Genomic DNA, 19,911 nt, shown 5'->3' with positions numbered 1-19,911 from the left:
AAATCACCTTGCACCAGTAGCTGTAGTGTCCATACTGAACTCAGTATATGCAGGTACTGCCCCCCCCCCTTCTATCAATCAGAGATTTCTCTATGCAGCACCATTGCACATTCCTCGCTATAGAAAAGGACAGTTCTTGAGCACATGGACTGAGACCTCCTTTTAGCTTTTGGTTACAACTAGTGGTGTGTTTTCTGGTGCTAACAGACACAGTTGCACCTACTCCCAGGTTAGCTTACCCAGTGGATTAGTTTAGCCAGTGATAATTAAATGCATGAAGACTTGTTTTCTGAGAAGTGCTCCATTGTTCATCTCATACTTTTTCCATGCAGGAGAACAACAATATTAAGTGGGCTTCGAGATGGGACTACATCTTGGAATCCATGCCCCATACCAACATCCAGTGGTTTAGGTAAGAGATGTTGAAAGTTCTGAAAGAAATAGCTTGCAGCAAAACTTGGAAGATCTGAACCTTGCTTTATTTTTTGGGAATTGGAACTTGTGGTTAGAAAGAAGGCAGCTAGCATTCAAGCCAGCCAACGTCTCATGTTTTCATTTGTGGACTTACTTTCCTCAGGACTGGCCCTCTTGGGAGCTGCTCGAAGTATTGTGTTTCATGCAAAGAATGTGCCTTCTGTATCCTGAAGAAAAGCAATCGGCACATTTTACTTTTATCTTCTCATTTCAGAGAATTTCTGAGATGTTACAGTTGATCACATTCTTTTAATGCTGTCATGTGATTTGCTTTGGAGTTTTATCTCTGAAGTTAGTATTTACTGTTAAGGAAAAAAGCTCACAGTGAATATGGATTGAGTCCCCCGATCACCTTTAAAAAAAATTATGATGATAAAGAGGAAACCTCTTCTCAGTCTTGAGGCACACAGTGCAAAGTAAGCATGTATCAACCATTAAACTACGTTTTGAAAAACCAGACTGTGGTTTGTTACATCTGAACAAATATCACCTGACATACCATACTTTGTAAATGGCCACAAACTAGGATCTGATACTATGTTTGAAAACCACAGCTGAAGAAAAACTGTAGCTTGCTGTTCACATCCAAACCAACAAACTATGGTTTGGGAAGTTGCTCTGCCCTTGGTGTCTGGTGTTTGATATACTATCTGCAATGTGCAGCTGGAGGCGAAATGACCAAACTGTGGCTTGTCTGTACTTGGAAACCCACTTCATGGGTTAGAATGTAAACTCGGTTTAGTGCAAATCATGGTTTGTGTTGGAGTTCAAAGGGGCATGAAGTTCATATGCATGTGTGCTTCTGATACATAAATTTTAATCATGAAATGCTTAGTGTAGTGTTATAAGGCATAGGTCAAATATTATAAGAGCCTGTCATAAAGCAGGTCTGCAGGGTTTCAGTCATGAGTCTTTCCCAGTCCTGCCCGGAGATTTCAGGGCAACACCTAAAACCTAAAACCCAACGTAAAATACTTTTCATCAAGCAGTTCATCATAGCACCGTCCCTTGTTCAGTTTTGACTATTTGACTATTTGATCCTATTTAAAGTTTCTAATCACTTTTGCAATGCTGCTAGTTTTGTCAATGATTGCATGCCCTGGACTTGAGTGTTGAGTGCCACATCATAGACTTAAGAATTGTGTCTGATGCCACATGGGATCGGTTTACTATCTCTTGAGTTTGCTTTTCACTTGCAGCATAATGAATTCCCTTGTAATTGTGCTCTTCTTGTCTGGAATGGTTGCCATGATCCTTCTGAGGACTTTGCATAAAGATATTGCAAGATACAACCAGATTGACTCCTCGGTAAGTAAAATGGGGTGCCTTTTTAAGTTCTGAAATGGAGGGGTGGGGCAGAGCTGTACTAATGTGCTGGTGCTGCAAGGCCCCTTGGAGCAAGGGGGATTCTGAGTAGGTTTGTGAAGTCTGGAGGCTAGCATAGCAGTCCCCTTTCACGGTTGAGGGCAAGATGTGCCGCTGTAACTTTTGCAACACTGGAAAGAAAAGATGGGCACTTTCCTCCCTACCTTAACAGAAGAACATAAGAAGAGCTCTGCTGGGCCAGGCCCAAGGCCCACCTAGTCCACCACCCTGTTCTTCTCACAGTGATCAGAAAGATTCCTCTGGGACACCCACACGCAGGACATGAGTGCAACATCAATTCTCACCAATTTTGATCCCCAGCAGTTGGTATTCAGAGGCATTCTGCCTTCCACAGTGGAGGTGGAACCTAGGCAGTATGGCTACCATCCATTCATTGCTTGACCTACACTGATTTCTCTAATCTTTTAGAGACATACAAGGTGGTGACCATGGCTACCCCTAGGGAGAGCAAATTCCATAGTTGCACCGTGAAAAAAGTACATCCTTTTGCCTGCCCTGACTCTTCCAACATTTAGCTTAACTGGAAGACCCCAAGTTCTAGTCTTGTGGGAGAAGGAGAACAGATGATGCAGAGCTGAGAAGGAGGTGACAGAGGAACTCTTGCCCCTTCTGCAGCAACCATTTGTTGCCTTCCTTGGGAGCCATATTCCTAAAGGCCAGGCATTTCTTGCTTTCCTTTGTCTTTCCATTTTCCCAGCGGCTCACTAGAAAGCTACAGGTGGTCTGCTTGGGAAGGGGCTCCTGTGGCCGCCTCAGTGAAGAGCTCTTAAAACTTTAAGCAAATAGGCCGTATTTACTTAGCTAATTAAAACAAAAGTCTGCAAAATACAGACTTTCCATCAGCTGTCATTTGGAAGTAATGAACAGCCTTACAAAAATCCTGCTTTCCCAAGGTGAGGAGTGCCTTGCTTCATATGAAACAAATCAGGGGCTCAGCTCTCATGCTTTGCTTAGGTAATTTGATTTCTTCTCTGGCAATACACTATCAAGCTTTAAAGGCAGCAGTGTTGGTGCGGCAAGAACTTTCTATGTCTCAGGTTTCTAGGGAAAATATTTTTTGCTGCATTGTCTCTTTGCAGGGGGAGTTTAATCATGGCTTAACTTTCCCAGATACGCTGCATGAGCAGTGATTTAGACACCTAAATCTCGTATGCTGGGGAACCTTAAACTTATATTCTTAACCAACCCCATAGAAGCTTTTCCTTTCAGCTTCCTAGGTATTTGGCTCCCAAGATTCCAACCAAGGTTACATAGAATAGAATGTGTCCCGCCACACCCTTCTGTGGAAAGTGCCCACCTTTGGAGGGTGGAAGAATTACTGGGTGCCTGAGTACAGTGGTGCCTCGCAAGACGAAATTAATCCGTTCCGCGAGTCTCTTCGTCTTGCGGTTTTTTCGTCTTGCGAAGCACGGCTGTTAGCGGCTTAGCAGCTATTAACGGCTTAGCGGCTTTAAGAAAAAGGAAACAAACTCGCAAGAACTCGCAAGACGTTTCGTCTTGCGAAGCAAGCCCATAGGGAAATTCGTCTTGCGGAACGACTCAAAAAACGGAAAACTCTTTCGTCTAGCGAGTTTTTCGTCTTGCGAGGCATTTGTCTTGCGAAGTACCACTGTACCTAGAATCATAGAATCTTAGAGTTGGAAGGGAACCCAAGGGTCATCTAGTTCAACCCCCTGCAATGCAGGAATCTCAGCTCAAGCATCCATGACAGATGACCACCCAACCTCTGCTTAAAAACCTCCAAGGAAGGATAGTCCACAACCTCTCAAGGGAGTCCGTTCTACTGTCAAACAGCTCTTACCGTCAGAAAGTTCTTCCTGATGTTTAGTCAGAATCTCCTTTCTTGTAACTTGAAGCCATTGGTTTGAGTCCTACCCTCCAAAGCAGGAGAAAACAAGCTTGCTCCCTCTTCCATGTGACAGCCTTTGAGATATTTGAAGATGGCTGTCGTATCTCCTCTCAGTCTTCTCTTTTCCAGGCTAAACATACCCAGCTCCTTCAAGCGCTCCTCATAAAGCTTGGCTTTCAGACTCTGGATCATCTTGGTCACCCTCCTCTGCACACCTTCCAGCTTGTCAACATCCTTCTTAAAGTTTTCCCTACCTAAAGTGTCTTTGTTTAGTGCAGGAACAAGATTGCAGAGGGCAAGAAACAATTCCCAGGCCACGTTTCAATAAGGAATGTAGCTTGCATTGGTAATGATAGGGAAGTGAAGAAAAGTTACTGAACTTCTATTTCATTGTTTTCCCCAACTGCAAATTTGTTAGAGAAAGAGGAGTTACTCTCAGAATAGCTGTGTGGCCTGTTGACTAACACACACTTCCCAGAAAGGCCTCCAGTCAAACCAGTTGCTGATCAGCAAATGTGGACAGATGCTCAGTAAGCAAGTTGTGTGGATGAGTCCAAAATGTTCACCTCACTTTCTTTAATTCCACCAGATAGGTAATACCCTCTGTTTTGGCGCGTAGAGGACTCCTGGTATTTTGACGTGGGGTTCTCATCTGACTGAATGCATCTCAGTTGATTAAGAAACTGAATTTTATTTGATTGAAATTCTGATGTACTTGTTTTTGACTGGAACTGTCGTTTTGAAGGGAAACAAGCATGGTTCCCTTGCCTTTAGATAGCATACACCATTAAAAAAAGATAGCATACACCATGAACATATGTGGTGTATCACATGTATGCATTGCTACAGGTGGAAACACAGAGAAATAAAAACATGTTTACAAACTGCCAATGTGTTTTATTTCTCCCAGTGCATTTTGGAAAGATTAATTGCCTTCATTGGGGCATCTTAGAAACACATTTTTTTAACAGTATCAGAACAACCCTTTAAAAATATTAAAAATAATTTCCCCTGAGCTATCTCATCATGGAGGCTCAGCAAAATATGTGCTCAAGTATTTCTTAAGTGAGTGTTGGCACCTCCTTTTTCTAGACTGGCTTTTGTTAACTGGACAGAAATGGAGATGCCCATTGCCGAGTGCTTTGAGATACATTACACAATGTCTGATTTGAAAGGAAATTTTGAGGTTGGAAAAGGGAGTTTGCCACTAAACCTTTGCCATGAAGGTGTTGTTCTCTGCCACTGGGAACAAGAAGAAAAGTTAAGGATGTTGACCATATGGACTGAAAAGAGGGGTGACTTGTTTTGGGGAAGGAGTATTCTGCCACGAAGATCTGTTTAGAGAACTTAAGCTAACATTTGGTCACATTGGTGCAGTAACTAACCCCAGATGAAAAAGAGGGAATCGAATGCTTCAGCAGTGTTGGGGGTGCAGAACAGCATCTTTGATTTGGAACAGTGTTTTTGATTTCATGTTTTATTCCGCTGCCTTGTTGCCAGCCTATAGTTTGTGGAAACCACAGGAGTTGACACCTGATAGAACCTAGGCCTTGGTTTTGTGGCATGGTATTTCCTTTCCTTTCATGTCAGATTTGAAACTGGCTTGTTAGGCAACAGAAGACAAAGATGGATAAATGCGTCGAGTGCTCGTGATACCACTTAAATTGAACATGATCTTTTGTTTAATATCAATTAACATTGCGGCACTCTAGCTAAGCATGTTAATGTTTGTTTCTCCTCCTCAAGATAAGCGTTTCTTAATATATCTACATCCTCTGCTCACGCAAGTCCCCTACCCCCAACCAGCAGTCCATTAGGGAGTTGTAAAACCAGTGAGTAACAACGCTGATGCAATTAGTCCCCTTCAGAAACAAAACCTGGAAGATAATCAGGCTAGGAAAGTGAATTTCATGTCTGGCTTGTACTAATTCACTGTTGCATGATGTATGCCTAATAAAGAGATGTTATTACAGGAGGACGCCCAGGAGGAGTTTGGGTGGAAGCTGGTCCATGGAGATGTGTTTAGGCCTCCCAGGAAGGGCATGCTGCTCTCTGTCTTCCTGGGGCAAGGGACGCAGATTTTCATAATGACATTTATTACCTTATGTAAGTAGCAGGAGGTTGGCTGAAATCATCATCGTTATTTATGCAATACTGGCTTTCTGTGTGTTTATGTTATTACCAATATTATTAATATTTACCCGCCTTATGCCAAGTCAGACCTTGGGTCCACTTAGCTCAGCATTGTCTACAAGGATTCTCAGCGGTGGCTGCCAGTCAGTGTTCACTGAACTGAGCTATATGGGCCAGTGGTCCGACTCTGAATAAGGCAGCTTCCTGTGTGTTCTTGTGCTGCCTGTTTTGCATATGCAATTCCACCCCGTGTAAACCTGGGGACAGCTGGCCACTGGGAAGACAGATACTTTGAGGCAGCAGCAGTAGCCATCAGGAGAAAAGATTTGTTTTTTAAAAAATGTGTAAGCTCGTCACCCTACAGTTATGCATAGTGGAGCTGAGTAGTCACAAAACCAACTGAGATCTTGAGGACTAGTAACCTAGGAGGATGCCTTATTCCAAGTCAGACCATTGTTTCATCTAGCTTCATTGTCTACACTGACCAGGGCTTAAGGTGGAGGCATCCCCAGTCCTACTTGAAGATGCAGCAGGGTTGAACCTGGGGCTTTCTTTGTGCAAAGCAAATGCTGTGTATTGCTTAGCTGCAACCCTTCCCTCACACACACAAAAGAAAGAAAGACAGGAATGGTGCAGTTTTCTAAGGCAGAGTATTTCGTTGTTTGTTGTTTCAGGAAACTCCGAGCTTTAGCTGAGATTCCTTCATTGCAGGGGGTTGGACTTAGATGGCTGCCAGGGTCCTTTCCAATTCTACAATTCCATGGTTCTTTTCATTGGGAGCTTGCCAAGGGTTCTTTGGTTGGGAGGATCAGTACTGACAAGCAGGCTTTCCCTTTCAGAAGAAGCCATGCTATCAATACTGATACAGTTCAAACCGCAGAATGGTAGAGTTGGAAGGGACCCCAAGGGTCATCTAGTCCCTGCAATGCAGGAATCTTTTTTGCCCAGAGTAGGGCTCGAACCCGCAACCTGGAGATTTGCAGTTCTGTGCTCCGCCAACCGAGCCATCCCAGCAGTTCAGTGAGGCTGCCTAGTGCTCCCATGCATTTGCCTGCGAACATGTCCCAGAAGCCTCTGCAGAGTACTGGGGTCCTGCGGTGGGTCTTCCTTGTCAGGTGATTCTCATGGGGAAAGGATTCCTCACAGGACATAAAGCTGTTCTAAAACTGGGGTGGGGAACCTCTGGCCTTCCAAAAGCTTGCTGGGCTCCTAACTCCCATTAGCCCCAGCTGCTGTGGCCATTGGTCAGGGCTGACACAGGTTGCAGTCCAATGATAGTTGGAGACCCACAGGTTCCTCACCCCTTTCAAAAGCTTGGTGGGTGAGGGGAGGGCCTTATTTCAATGGTAGAGCACCTGCTTTGCATGCAAAAGCCCCCCTTATGTCTCTAAGCAGGGCTGCAAGACTCCCCCCGCCCCCAGCCTGAAATCTTGGAGAGCTGCTATCTCCCCACAACTGTGTACAAGTATGGCACAGGAAATAATTAAATAACTTGTTTTAAACTGAATAATAATAATAATAATAATAATAATAATAATAATAATAATAATAATTTATTTATTTATTATTTATACCCTGCACATCTGGCTGAGTTTCCCCAGCCACTCTGGGCGGCTACCAACAAAATATTAAAATACAGTGGTCTGTTAAACATTAAAAGCTTTCCTAAACAGGGCTGCCTTCAGATGTCTTCTAAAAGTCTGGTAGTTGTTCTTCTCTTTGACAAATGGCTGGAAAGGGGCAGAAACAGCCTGAAAAGAGCAGGAAAACTGCAAATATGGCATGAGAAGAGTGGGGAAATGGGTAGCAATCTCATAGGCCTTTACAGCTTTGACCCCATGAGCCTTTGCATCGACCTTTGAGGCCTGTGGAGAGTTGGAGTTTGAGAAAGGAAGTCAGGAGGGAGAGATTGTGGTAGAGTTTGGCGGAGTTTGGCTTCTTAGATGGGTTTTCCCCACTAAATGCGATTTCATGTATATGCACGGTACCCAGGAACGTTGACTGTTATGTTAGTGGGGAGATACCTGTATTGAGCTAGATGGACCCAATGGTCTGAACTAGCATAAGGCAACTCCTTACATTCCGATTTTGGGTGGGCGCATTTATGATTTTTAATTTATATCCAGCCCTTATTCCCTTATAGAGCACAGGGCAGCTAATAGCAGGTCAATAAAGCAACCAGATTGAAAAAAATCCCACCACTAAAAGCCACAATATTGCAGTTGAAATACAGTAAAACCAGCAGTTGGTAAATATCTTGGAAAATCATATACTTCAAGATCTAAATGCCTGGACAAATAGGAAATGTCTTCACCCTGTGTTTTGAAAGTTTCAACCCTGGGGGCCCATTTGCATTTTTGGAACATTGCACCAATTTACACCAGGGAACCTCTTCTGTAACACACTTTTGTTCTCTGTGTTGACACTTTCAGTCCTTGCCTGCCTTGGATTCCTTTCGCCAGCCAACAGGGGGGCCTTGATGACCTGTGCCGTCGTGCTGTGGGTCTTGCTGGGGACCCCAGCAGGCTACGTATCTGCTCGGATGTACAAAAGTAAGTGCAAGCCTTGTGTAATGGAATGTTGCCAGGCTGTTGAAACCACAGAGATTGTGCTCAGCGGCCGGTGGTACCCAATTGAGACTGGTAGGGCGGAAGGTGGGGTGGGGTGGGGAACAGTAGGCGGACAGTGATAGGCAGAGTTAGAGCCAATGACTGGTAGAGCCTGCTGAATCTAGTTTTGCAATCATGTAAGGAAGCCAACAGACAGCACCACCCCCTAGGTTGGTTATATGTGGAAGGCAGGCAAGTGTGGACTGGCTGGGGGCGAGGGGGGGCAGTGCCCCCATTCACCTCCACTGATCATACTTGGAAGTGGAAAGCCAAGGGTGGTTCTTGCCCAGCCCTTGATTGGCTGTCCTAGGTCAAATCTCTTAGCCTTTCTTCTGCATTTGCATAATGGGAACTGCCCTTGATTTTTCACTGGTTTAGCAGGGACAGGAAAGACCATGAGGTAACAAAATAAGAAAATGGTGTTCTTAGCAGTGTTTACTTCCCCACTCCTTTTCTGAACTGCAGTTCCCTCTCTCTTTCTCATGACCCTTTGCAAATTGGTTGTGAAACATGGGGAGGTTTGCTTGAAATGTAACACAAGTACATAGGGTGGGGAGAGAACCTGAAAAGCTTTCCTGGATCCTGGCTGTCAATTATGAACAGGATATTGAGCCGGTTTGAATTATGGCAGAGGATCGTTATCAGCACTCCTTGGGGTTCAGATTCTATAAGCAGGGAAGATTCAAAGCAGTTCATAGTACTATGGTAAGCAATCTAGTGTTAAAATTATTGAGACTTAAAAATAAATAAATTTCTTCCAGCTACTTCAAATGTGTTAAATGTAGTGATTACTTTTTTTCTCCTCTTCTCAGCATTTAGAGGTGAAAAATGGAAGACAAATGTGTTGCTGACAGCTCTGTTGTGTCCAGGGTTAGTATTCCTCACACCTTTCTTTTTATAAAACTCATTTTCTGCATTGCAAATTGGTTAATATGCACAAAGGCCTATGCTTCTTACTCACATGGCTGACAGTTACTCCAGTTCTTGATTCAGGTAGGTGCTGGTCTGACGCAGTCGAAATATATAAAAAAATTAAAAAATTGTCCAGTAGCACCTTAGAGACCAACTAAGTTTGTTCTTGGTATAAGCTTTCGTGTGCATGCACACTTCTTCAGATACACTGAAACAGAAGACACCAGACGTCAGCAGGTTTACCATACCCATTGAGTCAATCATCCGTTTTCTACTACCCTCCTGAGAAAAACCCCACCCCACCCTCCCACTATATATAAGGGTCTGGTGACTTCTGTTTCAGTGTATCTGAAGAAGTGTGTATATTCAGTTACTCCAGTTGTAATCTAATCCAGTTGTACGCATGCAGCTCCTCTTCATTTCCATGTTCTTGAGTGCATGTAGCTATGAACCAGATCTCCATGTTTGTAAGTGCATTGATATTCCTTTTTTTAAAAAAATGGTGTTTATTGAGAATTTTAAAATTACAAAAAAAACAAAAAAAGAGGGGGGAAAACAAGAAAAAACAAATAACAATTAAACAATACAAATCGATCAAAATCAAAAAGCAAAAACAAAACACATAGCACATCAAAATCAGAAAGCAAAAATAAACCACAAAGATTTAAAAACAGATCCAATATTCCCAAATCCTTAACTGTCATTACCTTATTTCATCGACCTCCTCGCACCTCCCTTTCTTGTATTCTAATTGTTGATTGTCACAGCAAATCCTTTCCATTTTTCATAATATTCTGTCATTAAATTGCCTTAATCTATTTTAACCTTATCTTACCATAAAAAAACCCTAAAACTTAAATCTTATTTATACCCATTTCTCATAACCATAGCATATTCTTACATAGTTCTTTTTAACATTTCTGCTAAAGCCAAATAATTTCGTTCCAACATTTTTCTAATACTCATTAATTTTAGAAAACATTCCTAAATAGAATTTTTAAAAACTTTCTTCCAATCTTCATCCAACGTCTCTTCCTCCTGGTCTCGGGTTTTGTCAGTCCTTTCTATCCCATCCATCTAGTTCATTAACCTGGTAACCTTATGTCCGAGGCCCTTAAGTCTCTTCCATGTCCCTTCCGCAGATCTTCTTCATATTTATACCTGTACTTTACTTTGTCTTCTGCTCCTTTCACTCGTGGAGACTCCAGCTTGACAATATTTTTGTCCCTTCTCGACAGATCAGCCCCTTTTCCATAGTCCACACTGAACTCCATGTGGTATTTAAAAGCATGTTTCAAGGTCCCTCCAGAGTTGAGGACCCCCACAACTCCAAACTCCTCCTGGCCCAACGCCAGACTTGAAAAGTCAAAACATCCCTGCATAGGGGGGTCTATCCAGCCCCCCATCTCCAAGCCAAACAAGACTCTATCTCTCCAAATCTGGCTTTTTCCAGGTTCATTCATCAGATCCAACAACTCATGTTCCTGCTGAGCCACAGTTCCCTCCATCTCTGCCTCAGCCTCCTCCCTCATCTGATCTGTCAGAGCACACTCCTGAATTGATTCCTGAGTGGGTTCTATATAGATACCCACTACCTGTCCAAAATTTCTGAGCGCAACAGTCATCAAATCCGTCTTCTCATGTAACTGTTCCAATAAAGCACTTGTCTTGCAGAAAGCACGCACCAGAGCCTTCGAATACATTGTTGTGCAAGGTCAAAGTCTGATCCCACGATTTTAATCTATTGCAGCTGCAAAGCTCCCCAGTTCAGATTTAATAACAGTTTCACAAGTTCCCGCTAGGGGAAGAACTTCTATTTGTATCCATCTCTCTCTCTTTTTTAAAGCAGATCTAACAACAAAGTTTCCTTTTTCAGATATTTTGTCAATATTTTATTCCTTTTAACTGCGAAGGAGAACAATGGAATCACTATGTTTCTCTTAATAATAATAATAATAATAAATTTTATTTATATCCCGCCCTCCCCAGCCAAGCCGGGCTCAGGGCGGCTAACAACAATCAAATAAACAATCAAATAATAACACATTCTAAAAATATTTCATTATAAAAATTAGTTAAAATCAAATTGATGGCAACCGATTAAACAAAATTCTGTGCAGGTTGCCAGCGGAGGGAGTCAGGCTGCGCCCTGACCAAAGGCCTGGTGGAACAACTCTGTCTTGCAGGCCCTGCGGAAGGATGTCAGGTCCCGCAGGGCCCTAGTCTCTTGTGACAGAGCGTTCCACCAGGATGGAGCCGCAGCCGAGAAGGCCCTGGCTCTAGTTGAGGCCAGCCTAACCTCTCTGAGGCCTGGGACCTTGAGGGTGTTATTGTTTGCAGACCGTAGGTTTCTCTGTGGGGCATACCAGGAGAGGCGGTCCCGTAGGTACGAGGGTCCTAGGCCGTATAGGGCTTTAAAGGTTAAAACCAGCACCTTAAACCTGATCCTGTACTCCACCGGGAGCCAGTGCAGCTGGTATAGTACCGGATGAATGTGATCTCGCAGCGAAGACCCCATAAGGAGTCTCGCCGCGGCATTCTGCACCCGCTGGAGTTTCTGGGTCAGTCTCAAGGGCAGCCCCACGTAGAGCGAGTTACAATAATCCAGTCTGGAGGTGACCGTCGCATGGATCACAGTGGCTAGGTCAGGGCGAGAGAGATAAGGGGCCAACTGCTTAGCTTGGCGGAGATGGAAAAATGCCGCCTTTGTTATAGCTGTAATCTGCGCCTCCATAGAGAGGGAGGTATCGAAGATTACACCCAAACTCTTAACGGACGGTGCTGGCACTAATTGCACCCTCGCAAGAGATGGGAGTTGCCCCCTCGATCCCATATCGTCCCGCCCCAGCCAGAGGACCTCTGTCTTCGAAGGATTTAACTTCAAAGTTTAGACCTTCTTCTTTTAACTGTCTGTCAAAAACGTTTATCTATAGTCAATGAACTCCAAAAACGTCTGTCCTGACACCCCGCTCCCAGGTTCAAGACGGTGGAAAATTACTTTTCTTTACACACTCTTCTGCAGGTTTAAACAGTCCAGAAAAAAATCCCCCCCTCTTCTCCTGCTTCCAAAGGGGGTTCAGTAATTTTAGATGATGAAAGTTGATCCTTTACAAACGATTTACTAAACTCTAGCTTGCCATGTCTTTGCTTTAATCTTTCTACAAAAAGCGGTAGGCTGAATTCCTGTTTAGACCTTCCCGCTTCAGTGCCAAATTAAGAGAATTTCTTAGTCCAATTTTCCGTTCTACTCACGGGTCGTTGTTTAGAGTCCAATTGTCCAAATTTAACCTACTCACAGGTAGTTGTTTTTGTAGCCAGATTGTCACAGGAAAAAGGTAGCACTCTCCGGTAACGGCTGTGCGGCTTCGCTCCACGGAAGAAGCAGTTGACTCTCAGCACCGCGCCACTTGCCCTGCTTCGCTCCGGAGCCCGTAATTGGGTTCCTTTACAAATTGGGGGGGGGGCGCGCGAAAGGTGCCCGCCGAGTCCCACAGTCACAGGCTTCACCCGCCTGTGATTTTTTAAAGGGTCCCCGCTTCGCCGTAGCGGAACAGACCCGATTTCTGTAGAGCCAGTCCCTCCAGATCAGAGGGAGTCCGCCATTACCGATGGCGCCACCCCGGAAGTCAGTGCATTGATATTCCTGTTTCACTTTGTTTTTAAAATCCCTCTCCTTTTTTTAACTATCTTTGGAAAGTCTTGAGTGCCTTAACTGTGGTTTGCTTAGTATTGAAGCAAAACTTAACTGTGGTTTGCAAACTCTTAATGCTATGGTGTCATGCATTGGCTTTTAGTCTATTATTAGTGGTGCTAATAATTCAAGAGTATCTGATTCAAAACCTCCGCTGCCTTGTGGGACATCTTTGGGAGGAGAAAAGGCTAAGGAGTAAACTCTACCTAAATATGGAGTGGGAGTCCCTGATGCGGTTGGGTGGCACCTTTTTACGCTTCCTTCCAGCAACTCCTTCAGCCCAGCCATTGCTAAACACATTGCTCTGCTTTTGTTTGGACCACATCAGCAATGCTGAGATGGTTAAGGGTCACTTCTGCATTGAGCAAACTATGGTTAGGGCAGTGTTGCCAGTGTTTCTGCTTGCAAGGTGACATGTGGGACTTGGCGGTCTTAGGAAGCATGGTTGTGTTAACTCTTTCATTTCAAAATTAAAAAATATCAATAGACAGTGGACTAGAAATTAGACTGTTTGGCAGCAGGGTGTGAAATAGCCTGATACCAGAAGTCCCAACCAGAAATGTACATCCTGGCTGTCATCTAGATGACTATCTTGGCAAAGTCCAAAATGGCAAAATACCATGCTGATAGTTTAAATTCCAGTGTGCAAATTCCATTTCATAGAAGTTGAATAATTGCCTGGGGTGGTGGGGAGAGCACAAAATAAGAACAGATGTCTTGATTATGCTGTGCTAGTTCAGAAAATTTGCATAATGCCATAAACAGCCCGAGGCAGTTACGTACACTGGATTGATTTTGAGAATTTGTAGACTAGCAGGATTCCCCGCTCCCAACCCCCTTCTCCCTTTGGAGGAGTGAAGGAGAGATTTGCTTTGCTTTGCTTAGGCAGAGCTTAACAACAACAACAACAACAACAACAACAACAACAACAACAACAACAACAACAACAACCTGCCTTTATACACAACAGTGATAGGTTTGCAAGGATATCCATCTTGCAGGAGATTAGATGACATTTGCCCCCTAAATATTCCAGGCTAAAAAAGAAAGATATAATTTTTGTATGAATTAATTAGAATTGGCTTCCTCTTTGCTTTTGGTCCAATATGGCAGTGCATGGAACATTGTACCTTTGGCTCTAAGAATGCTTTTGCAATGAGTCCCAGGCTGCAGAGTGTGGCAACATCCTTGCCTGAAGCCAGCTGATGTTCAACTGACACTCCCTTCTGTTCGTTACACGGTAGTGGTTTCAGCGGCTGCTGATGTGCTACAGTGAAACTATGGCTTTTGTGGGACGCAGTATATTGGTGCAGGCATAGATACTGCTTGTAGGATAAAGAAATGAATTCCTTCCCTTGAAGGGCCCTTACATGCACCTGTTGGTTAGGAAAGGGCTGGGGAACCTCAGGGTTCTGCCTCCACAGTCTGAAGCAGTAATGCTTGTGAATACTAGGAAGGGAGAGTTGCTGTTGCTCTCTCAGGTTCTGGTTGCGGGCTTCCTGTTGGGCCACCTGGTTAGTCACTGTGAAAGCAGGCTACTGGACTGGATGGGCCTTTGTCCTGATCCATCTGGGTTCTTGTTAGGTTCTTAGATTAGGAACGCCATGCCAACACTGAATCTGGTCATCTTCTGTTCCCTCAGAATTGTCTTTGCTGACTTCTTCATAATGAACCTTATTCTTTGGGTGAAAGGATCCTCAGCTGCTATTCCCTTTGGCACTCTGGTTGCTATCTTGGCCATGTGGTTTGGAATATCTGTCCCATTAACCTTTGTCGGTGCATACTTTGGATTCAAGGAGAAGGTGGGTTAGAAATTCAGTAGAGTTTATTATATATATACCCTTTCCTGAACCTATGGACCTGGGTCTAAAGGATGACGAGCAGAAGGAGACAATATATTCATGTTGTTTGGCAACCTTTGCACAATCACTGCCCGAAGACTTCTTGCAGTATAGCACCACTATGTTGTGTTGCAGCACGAATTAAAGAAGATCCGGGCTGTAGCATTTCGACTACAGCAGCCCATGGAAAGATTTTGAGGGGGTCTTCTGCAAAGAGAGGAACATCTCTGGATTTGGGACTGCTTTTCTTACACAGTGGTCTTTCACTCAGATCAGAAATGGCCCTCCAGGTACATGGGTGCATTAGCCATAATTATTCCCTGTTGTGGGAATAATCATATTTTTACATATTGAAATTGTTGCACCTTTTAAATGTGGCTTTGCTGTTTCCTTAGATGTGTCTGCCATGTTAATTGTGTTTTTTTTTTTAACTTCCCCTAGCCCATTGAGCACCCGGTGCGTACAAACCAGATTCCTCGTCAAATCCCGGAGCAGTCCTTTTTCACCAAGCCTCTTCCGGGCATCGTCATGGGAGGCATCCTCCCCTTTGGGTGTATCTTCATCCAGCTCTTCTTCATTTTAAACAGCATTTGGTGAGTATCTCCCCCTTTCCTGAATTCGAAATTACCAAGCTACATGCCAGGCACACTGCTGTTTCTTTGTGAGAAATGATTAAATGAAGAAAGGCTGCTGTGTGGGCCCAAAGCACCCATCTATAGAAGAGGTTGCCTGCTGGCTCTCTGCATGGTTTACTGCTCTGGGTTTGTCTCCTTCCCATTGCCTCCTGCTGGGGTTTGGTCATTCATTTGTTCTTCAAAACAGCAGGCGCTTGTCTGGGTGCAGATCCCTTAAAGATCTTGCCCCTAACTGAAGGGAAGAGAGTGCAGTGAAATACAGATGTTGCTGAAATACAGCTCCCAAATGCCCCCAAAAGGGGAGGGACATCAAAAAAACTTGGGGAAGGAACAAAAATCGCAGGAAAAAAGTATATATTTTACAATGAAGCAACATCCAAACTAACAAATATATCATTCAGTAGTTGATGTTATCCAATTCTGGAAGTTTATTTATAAAGTCCCATAGAATGTTTTATATAGAATTTCAGTTGAGCCACAAAAGGAGCCAGAGAGGATCTTGCATACTTAGAAAGTGGTTCTAAAATTGAATCACACCCTGAAGCTGTTGTGTGTTTGTTTGAGTCACTGTTCTGGACCCATTGCCTTCCAGTTTGTAATCTATGTACAGAATAGCAACTTATTCAGAAGCACAGGTGCATAAGTTGGCTTCTGAGTTCATGTAGGTGAGAGGTGGGAACCTGACAGAGGGAAACTTGTTTGGCTGAGAATTTGAGGCTTTGGATTCTCAAAAACCACAGCCTAATTGCCAGGCATTAAACATATCATGAACTGTAGTCTTTAACCAACTGGGGCAGGTGGTGGGCTGGAACTCTTGCTGCTGTGACAATGCCACCTGCAGTCCTTGTTAGGCCTTCATGATGCTGAACCTTGAGAAAGGAGGGTGGGTGCAGAGATCTTGGGCGAAGGTTGACCCAGTGACTTCTCTCATTCCAGGTCTCACCAGATGTACTACATGTTTGGCTTCTTGTTCTTAGTCTTTATCATCCTCCTGATTACATGCTCAGAAGCAACGGTCTTGCTGTGCTATTTTCATCTATGTGCCGAGGTAAAACTGACCTGCCACTTCCGTTGCCAAGCTTAGTATGTTGCTGGACGGGAATCAGCCACCAGCTGGCAGCATCAGGGAGGCTGAGCCAACACCTGCAGCTTGCTGGTGCATCAGTGCCCCATTGTGTTGGAAAGATTTATGCATGTTGTGGCTGCCAGCTGTGCGTAGTAGACCTGCTGGTAGGAAGGGAAAGTGGGTGATGCTGTGCTTGGGAAACCTGGATTCCTTTCTGTGGAATAAGCAGCTTGGCTGTGAGGGCAACTGTTTAGGAGTAGCGGCAGAGGATAACACTTCTGCATGGTGGCAGTAGGCCAAGATGCCAAGGGGTGGGGAGTGAAACTGAGGCTCCCCTCCCTTCCTATTTGCTGTTGCCAACGTAACAGACTGCTGCAGCTTTCATGCCAAATCAGTCTTTGTAATGTATCATCAAGATGCGATTGCATCTGCATACCAGCTGGAATGAAAAAAACAAAAAAGCATAGGTTGTCCCCTTGTTACATTTGCCATCTTTGTGTCCCGTTCCCTTGCTGAGTAGCTCCATCCTGAAAATTACTTTTTATCTAGGGCTCCATGGAAGCCGTAGTTTAGCTAGTCGAAGAAAGAATTGCAAGTCTGGTTGCAGATGCCTTTGGGATCTTGCCACTAACTAAAGGGAAGAGGGTGTAATGTGACATTAGTTCTGAAAGTGTATAGGCTTCGTGATGATTTTGAAAGCCAAAGGGGTGGACTGGTTAAAGCTTTGGTGGATTGCACTAAACTCCTCCCCATGACCTGCAGGAGCAGCAGAAAAAAGGTCATGCAAATATATGCAGATTTTGTAATATAAAAGTGGTGGTGTTTTATCTTGGTGCTGATATTAGTGGCGGAGTCACAGAGATGTTGCTTCGTTATGTGGACAGTCTATAACACTCCATTCTCATACTTGTGGTAGACAGATTTTGGGGGTTTAGGCAAGCTGCAAACAGATGCCTTGTGGAACCAGCTGCATTTGAGTAAAGATCCTGAGGCCTGCCATGCAAATAAGCTCTTAAGTGTAGGAATTAGTTTCAGTTTTCTAGATAACATGGGTGAGCCACAAACTGGGTTCTGAACCATTTGTTGTGCACCTGGGCTGTGAAGAAGAACAGCTCTTTGGTCAAATGGCACTAGGCTGGGGGTGATCAGCTTTTTCTCTGTCTCTAAAATGCGCAGGCACACATCTCTCTTTTTCACCCACCCACCCAAACTTACATGCAGACACATTCCCACAGAGAAAAACATGTAGGCACAGACTGTTCATCTCACCTCTCCTTTGCAGCATTTGCTCTCATGTCAGTGTTGATGTGAGTTTTCTTGGCTGGTAAGATGCAGCAACAGGACAGTGTCAGGAGGAGGAAGAGAAGGGGAAACCCAAGAAGCATCTGATTTTGCAGGGGCTGGCAGGCCATGGAAGCGGCTTGGTAGGCCAGATTTGTCCTGCAGGAATTTGTGAAATAGAATTCTGGGAAACAAATCTAATAAAGCATAGTTCAGACTTGTAAGTGTGGACAGGTGCAAGGACAGCTTAAAGCTGGTCCACTAAATAAACATGGGAAGCATTTTGGGGGGTCTTTCATGCTTTCCTTGACTCTCAACCTCTTTTGATTTGCCTCTAGGATTATCATTGGTGGTGGAGGTCATTCTTAACCAGCAGCTTCACCGCCGTCTATCTCTTCATCTACGCAGTCCATTATTTCTTCTCAAAACTTCAGATCACAGGAACTGCCAGCACCATTTTATACTTCGGATATACAATGATCATGGTCTTGATTTTCTTCCTTTTCACTGGTGAGTCAATTTCTCATGTCTTTGAGCGTCTCAGACTTGGGAGATATGTCTTTCGTATACAGTGGTGCCTCGCAAGACGAAATTAATTCGTTCTGCGAGTTTTTTCGTCTTGCGAATTTTTCGTCTTGCGAAGCACGGTTTCCCATAGGAATGCATGTATTAACGGTTTTAAGGAAAAGGAAACAAACTTGCAAGACGTTTTTGTCTTGCGAAGCAAGCCCATAGGGAAATTCATCTTGCGAAGCAACTCAAAAAACGAAAAACTCTTTCGTCTTGCGAGTTTTTCGTCTTGCGAGGTACTACTGTAGGAGCATATGCGAAGGCACCTTGTACCAAGCTAGACTTTGGTTCCATGCAAGTCAGGATTGTCTGCCCTCTGCCTTAGGTGAGTTGTCCTGCCTGTGATCCTTTGAACAGGAGGTGCTATGGACTGAAGGTGAGGCCTTCTGCTTGCAGGGTTCATACTCTACTACTCAGCTACAAGCTCTTCCTTTCTCCCCCACCCCTGTATCTTAAAGTCCCAGTATGGCAGAATATGGGCTTAAACAGCCTTCCCTATCTGGGTGGCTGCCATATGATCTGGACTACAAAAGGCCAATGGTCAGCGATGTTTGGAGTTGTAGTCTAAAACATCTGGAGGGCACAACATAGGAGTATGGGTGGGATTAGTATGTGACACATGGGACCCACTCAGAGCACAAAGACATCAACCACCTTCCCGACATATTTAAAGCACAGGGCTTCCACCAAAGAGTTATGGAAATCAGTCTGTTAAAGGTGCTGAGAGTTCTCAGGAGACGCCTATTCCCCTCACAGAGCTACAGGTACCAGAATGGTTCAGCAACCAATCCTTCCTAGGGAACTCTGGTAATTGTAGCTCTGTGAGGGGAATGGGGTGGGGTGTCTCCTAACAACTCTCAGCACCCTTAGCTGCAGTTCCCAGGATTCTTTGGGGGAAGCCATGTGTCAGAGCTGCCCAAGGTCCCAGCTCACCAAGGACCAACGCCACTTCGTTGTTATATACAAAAGCCTTTATTGAAGTTCAGTTTGTCTTTCACATCAGCAGCGTGCAGCTCTACGTCTGAAACTCTAGACCGCCGAAGCTCCGTCTGAATCCCCTCCCCCCATACACCAGTTTAAGACTCTAGCCTTGCTCCACCTTTTCCGCTGCTCTTTCCGCCTCTGGCTCCGCCTGTCAGCTGGGGTCTCGCCCTTCCTAGACTCTTCTGACACTGAATCCCCTGATTCTTCTCCTTGCCTCCGGCGGGCTTTAGGACCTGGGTTTTCTGCTGTCCCGCGCGCCTGTACATTTGAACTTGGCACGCGCGCCCAGCCTGCAACCTTCCTCCTGACCATTACACTGCTCCTGTCACTGCTTCCCCCTTCGGGGGGGCTAGCTGGACCCGACCTCCCTTCCGTTCCCTCACTCTCCGATGGAGGCGTGGTCAGCCCTGACTCATCTTCTCTCCCTGCTGGAGGAGACGCTGGCCCTGCCCCATGGGACTCTTCCCCCCCCCCCCACTA

At 44.6% G+C, this 19,911-nt stretch overlaps 1 protein-coding gene across 1 annotated transcript in view; it reads left to right on the top strand.

The window, feature by feature from the left end:
• The window catches only part of LOC308578548 (transmembrane 9 superfamily member 2-like), a 51,717-nt gene that overhangs the window by 20,416 nt on the left and 11,390 nt on the right, over window positions 1–19,911 (top strand). Inside the window, exons 8-16 of the mRNA XM_081179019.1 lie at window positions 333–412; window positions 1,674–1,782; window positions 5,683–5,815; window positions 8,275–8,394; window positions 9,264–9,321; window positions 14,697–14,856; window positions 15,337–15,488; window positions 16,467–16,578; window positions 18,216–18,387. Of these exons, the coding sequence (XP_081035145.1) occupies window positions 333–412; window positions 1,674–1,782; window positions 5,683–5,815; window positions 8,275–8,394; window positions 9,264–9,321; window positions 14,697–14,856; window positions 15,337–15,488; window positions 16,467–16,578; window positions 18,216–18,387 (1,096 nt within the window). The remainder of the gene's footprint in view (window positions 1–332; window positions 413–1,673; window positions 1,783–5,682; window positions 5,816–8,274; window positions 8,395–9,263; window positions 9,322–14,696; window positions 14,857–15,336; window positions 15,489–16,466; window positions 16,579–18,215; window positions 18,388–19,911) is intronic.

This window comes from Podarcis bocagei (assembly GCF_964188305.1).
Source record: "Podarcis bocagei genome assembly, chromosome: Z".
Classification (NCBI taxonomy): Eukaryota; Metazoa; Chordata; class Lepidosauria; order Squamata; family Lacertidae; genus Podarcis; species Podarcis bocagei.
This window is presented reverse-complemented; position numbering and strand designations above follow the sequence as displayed.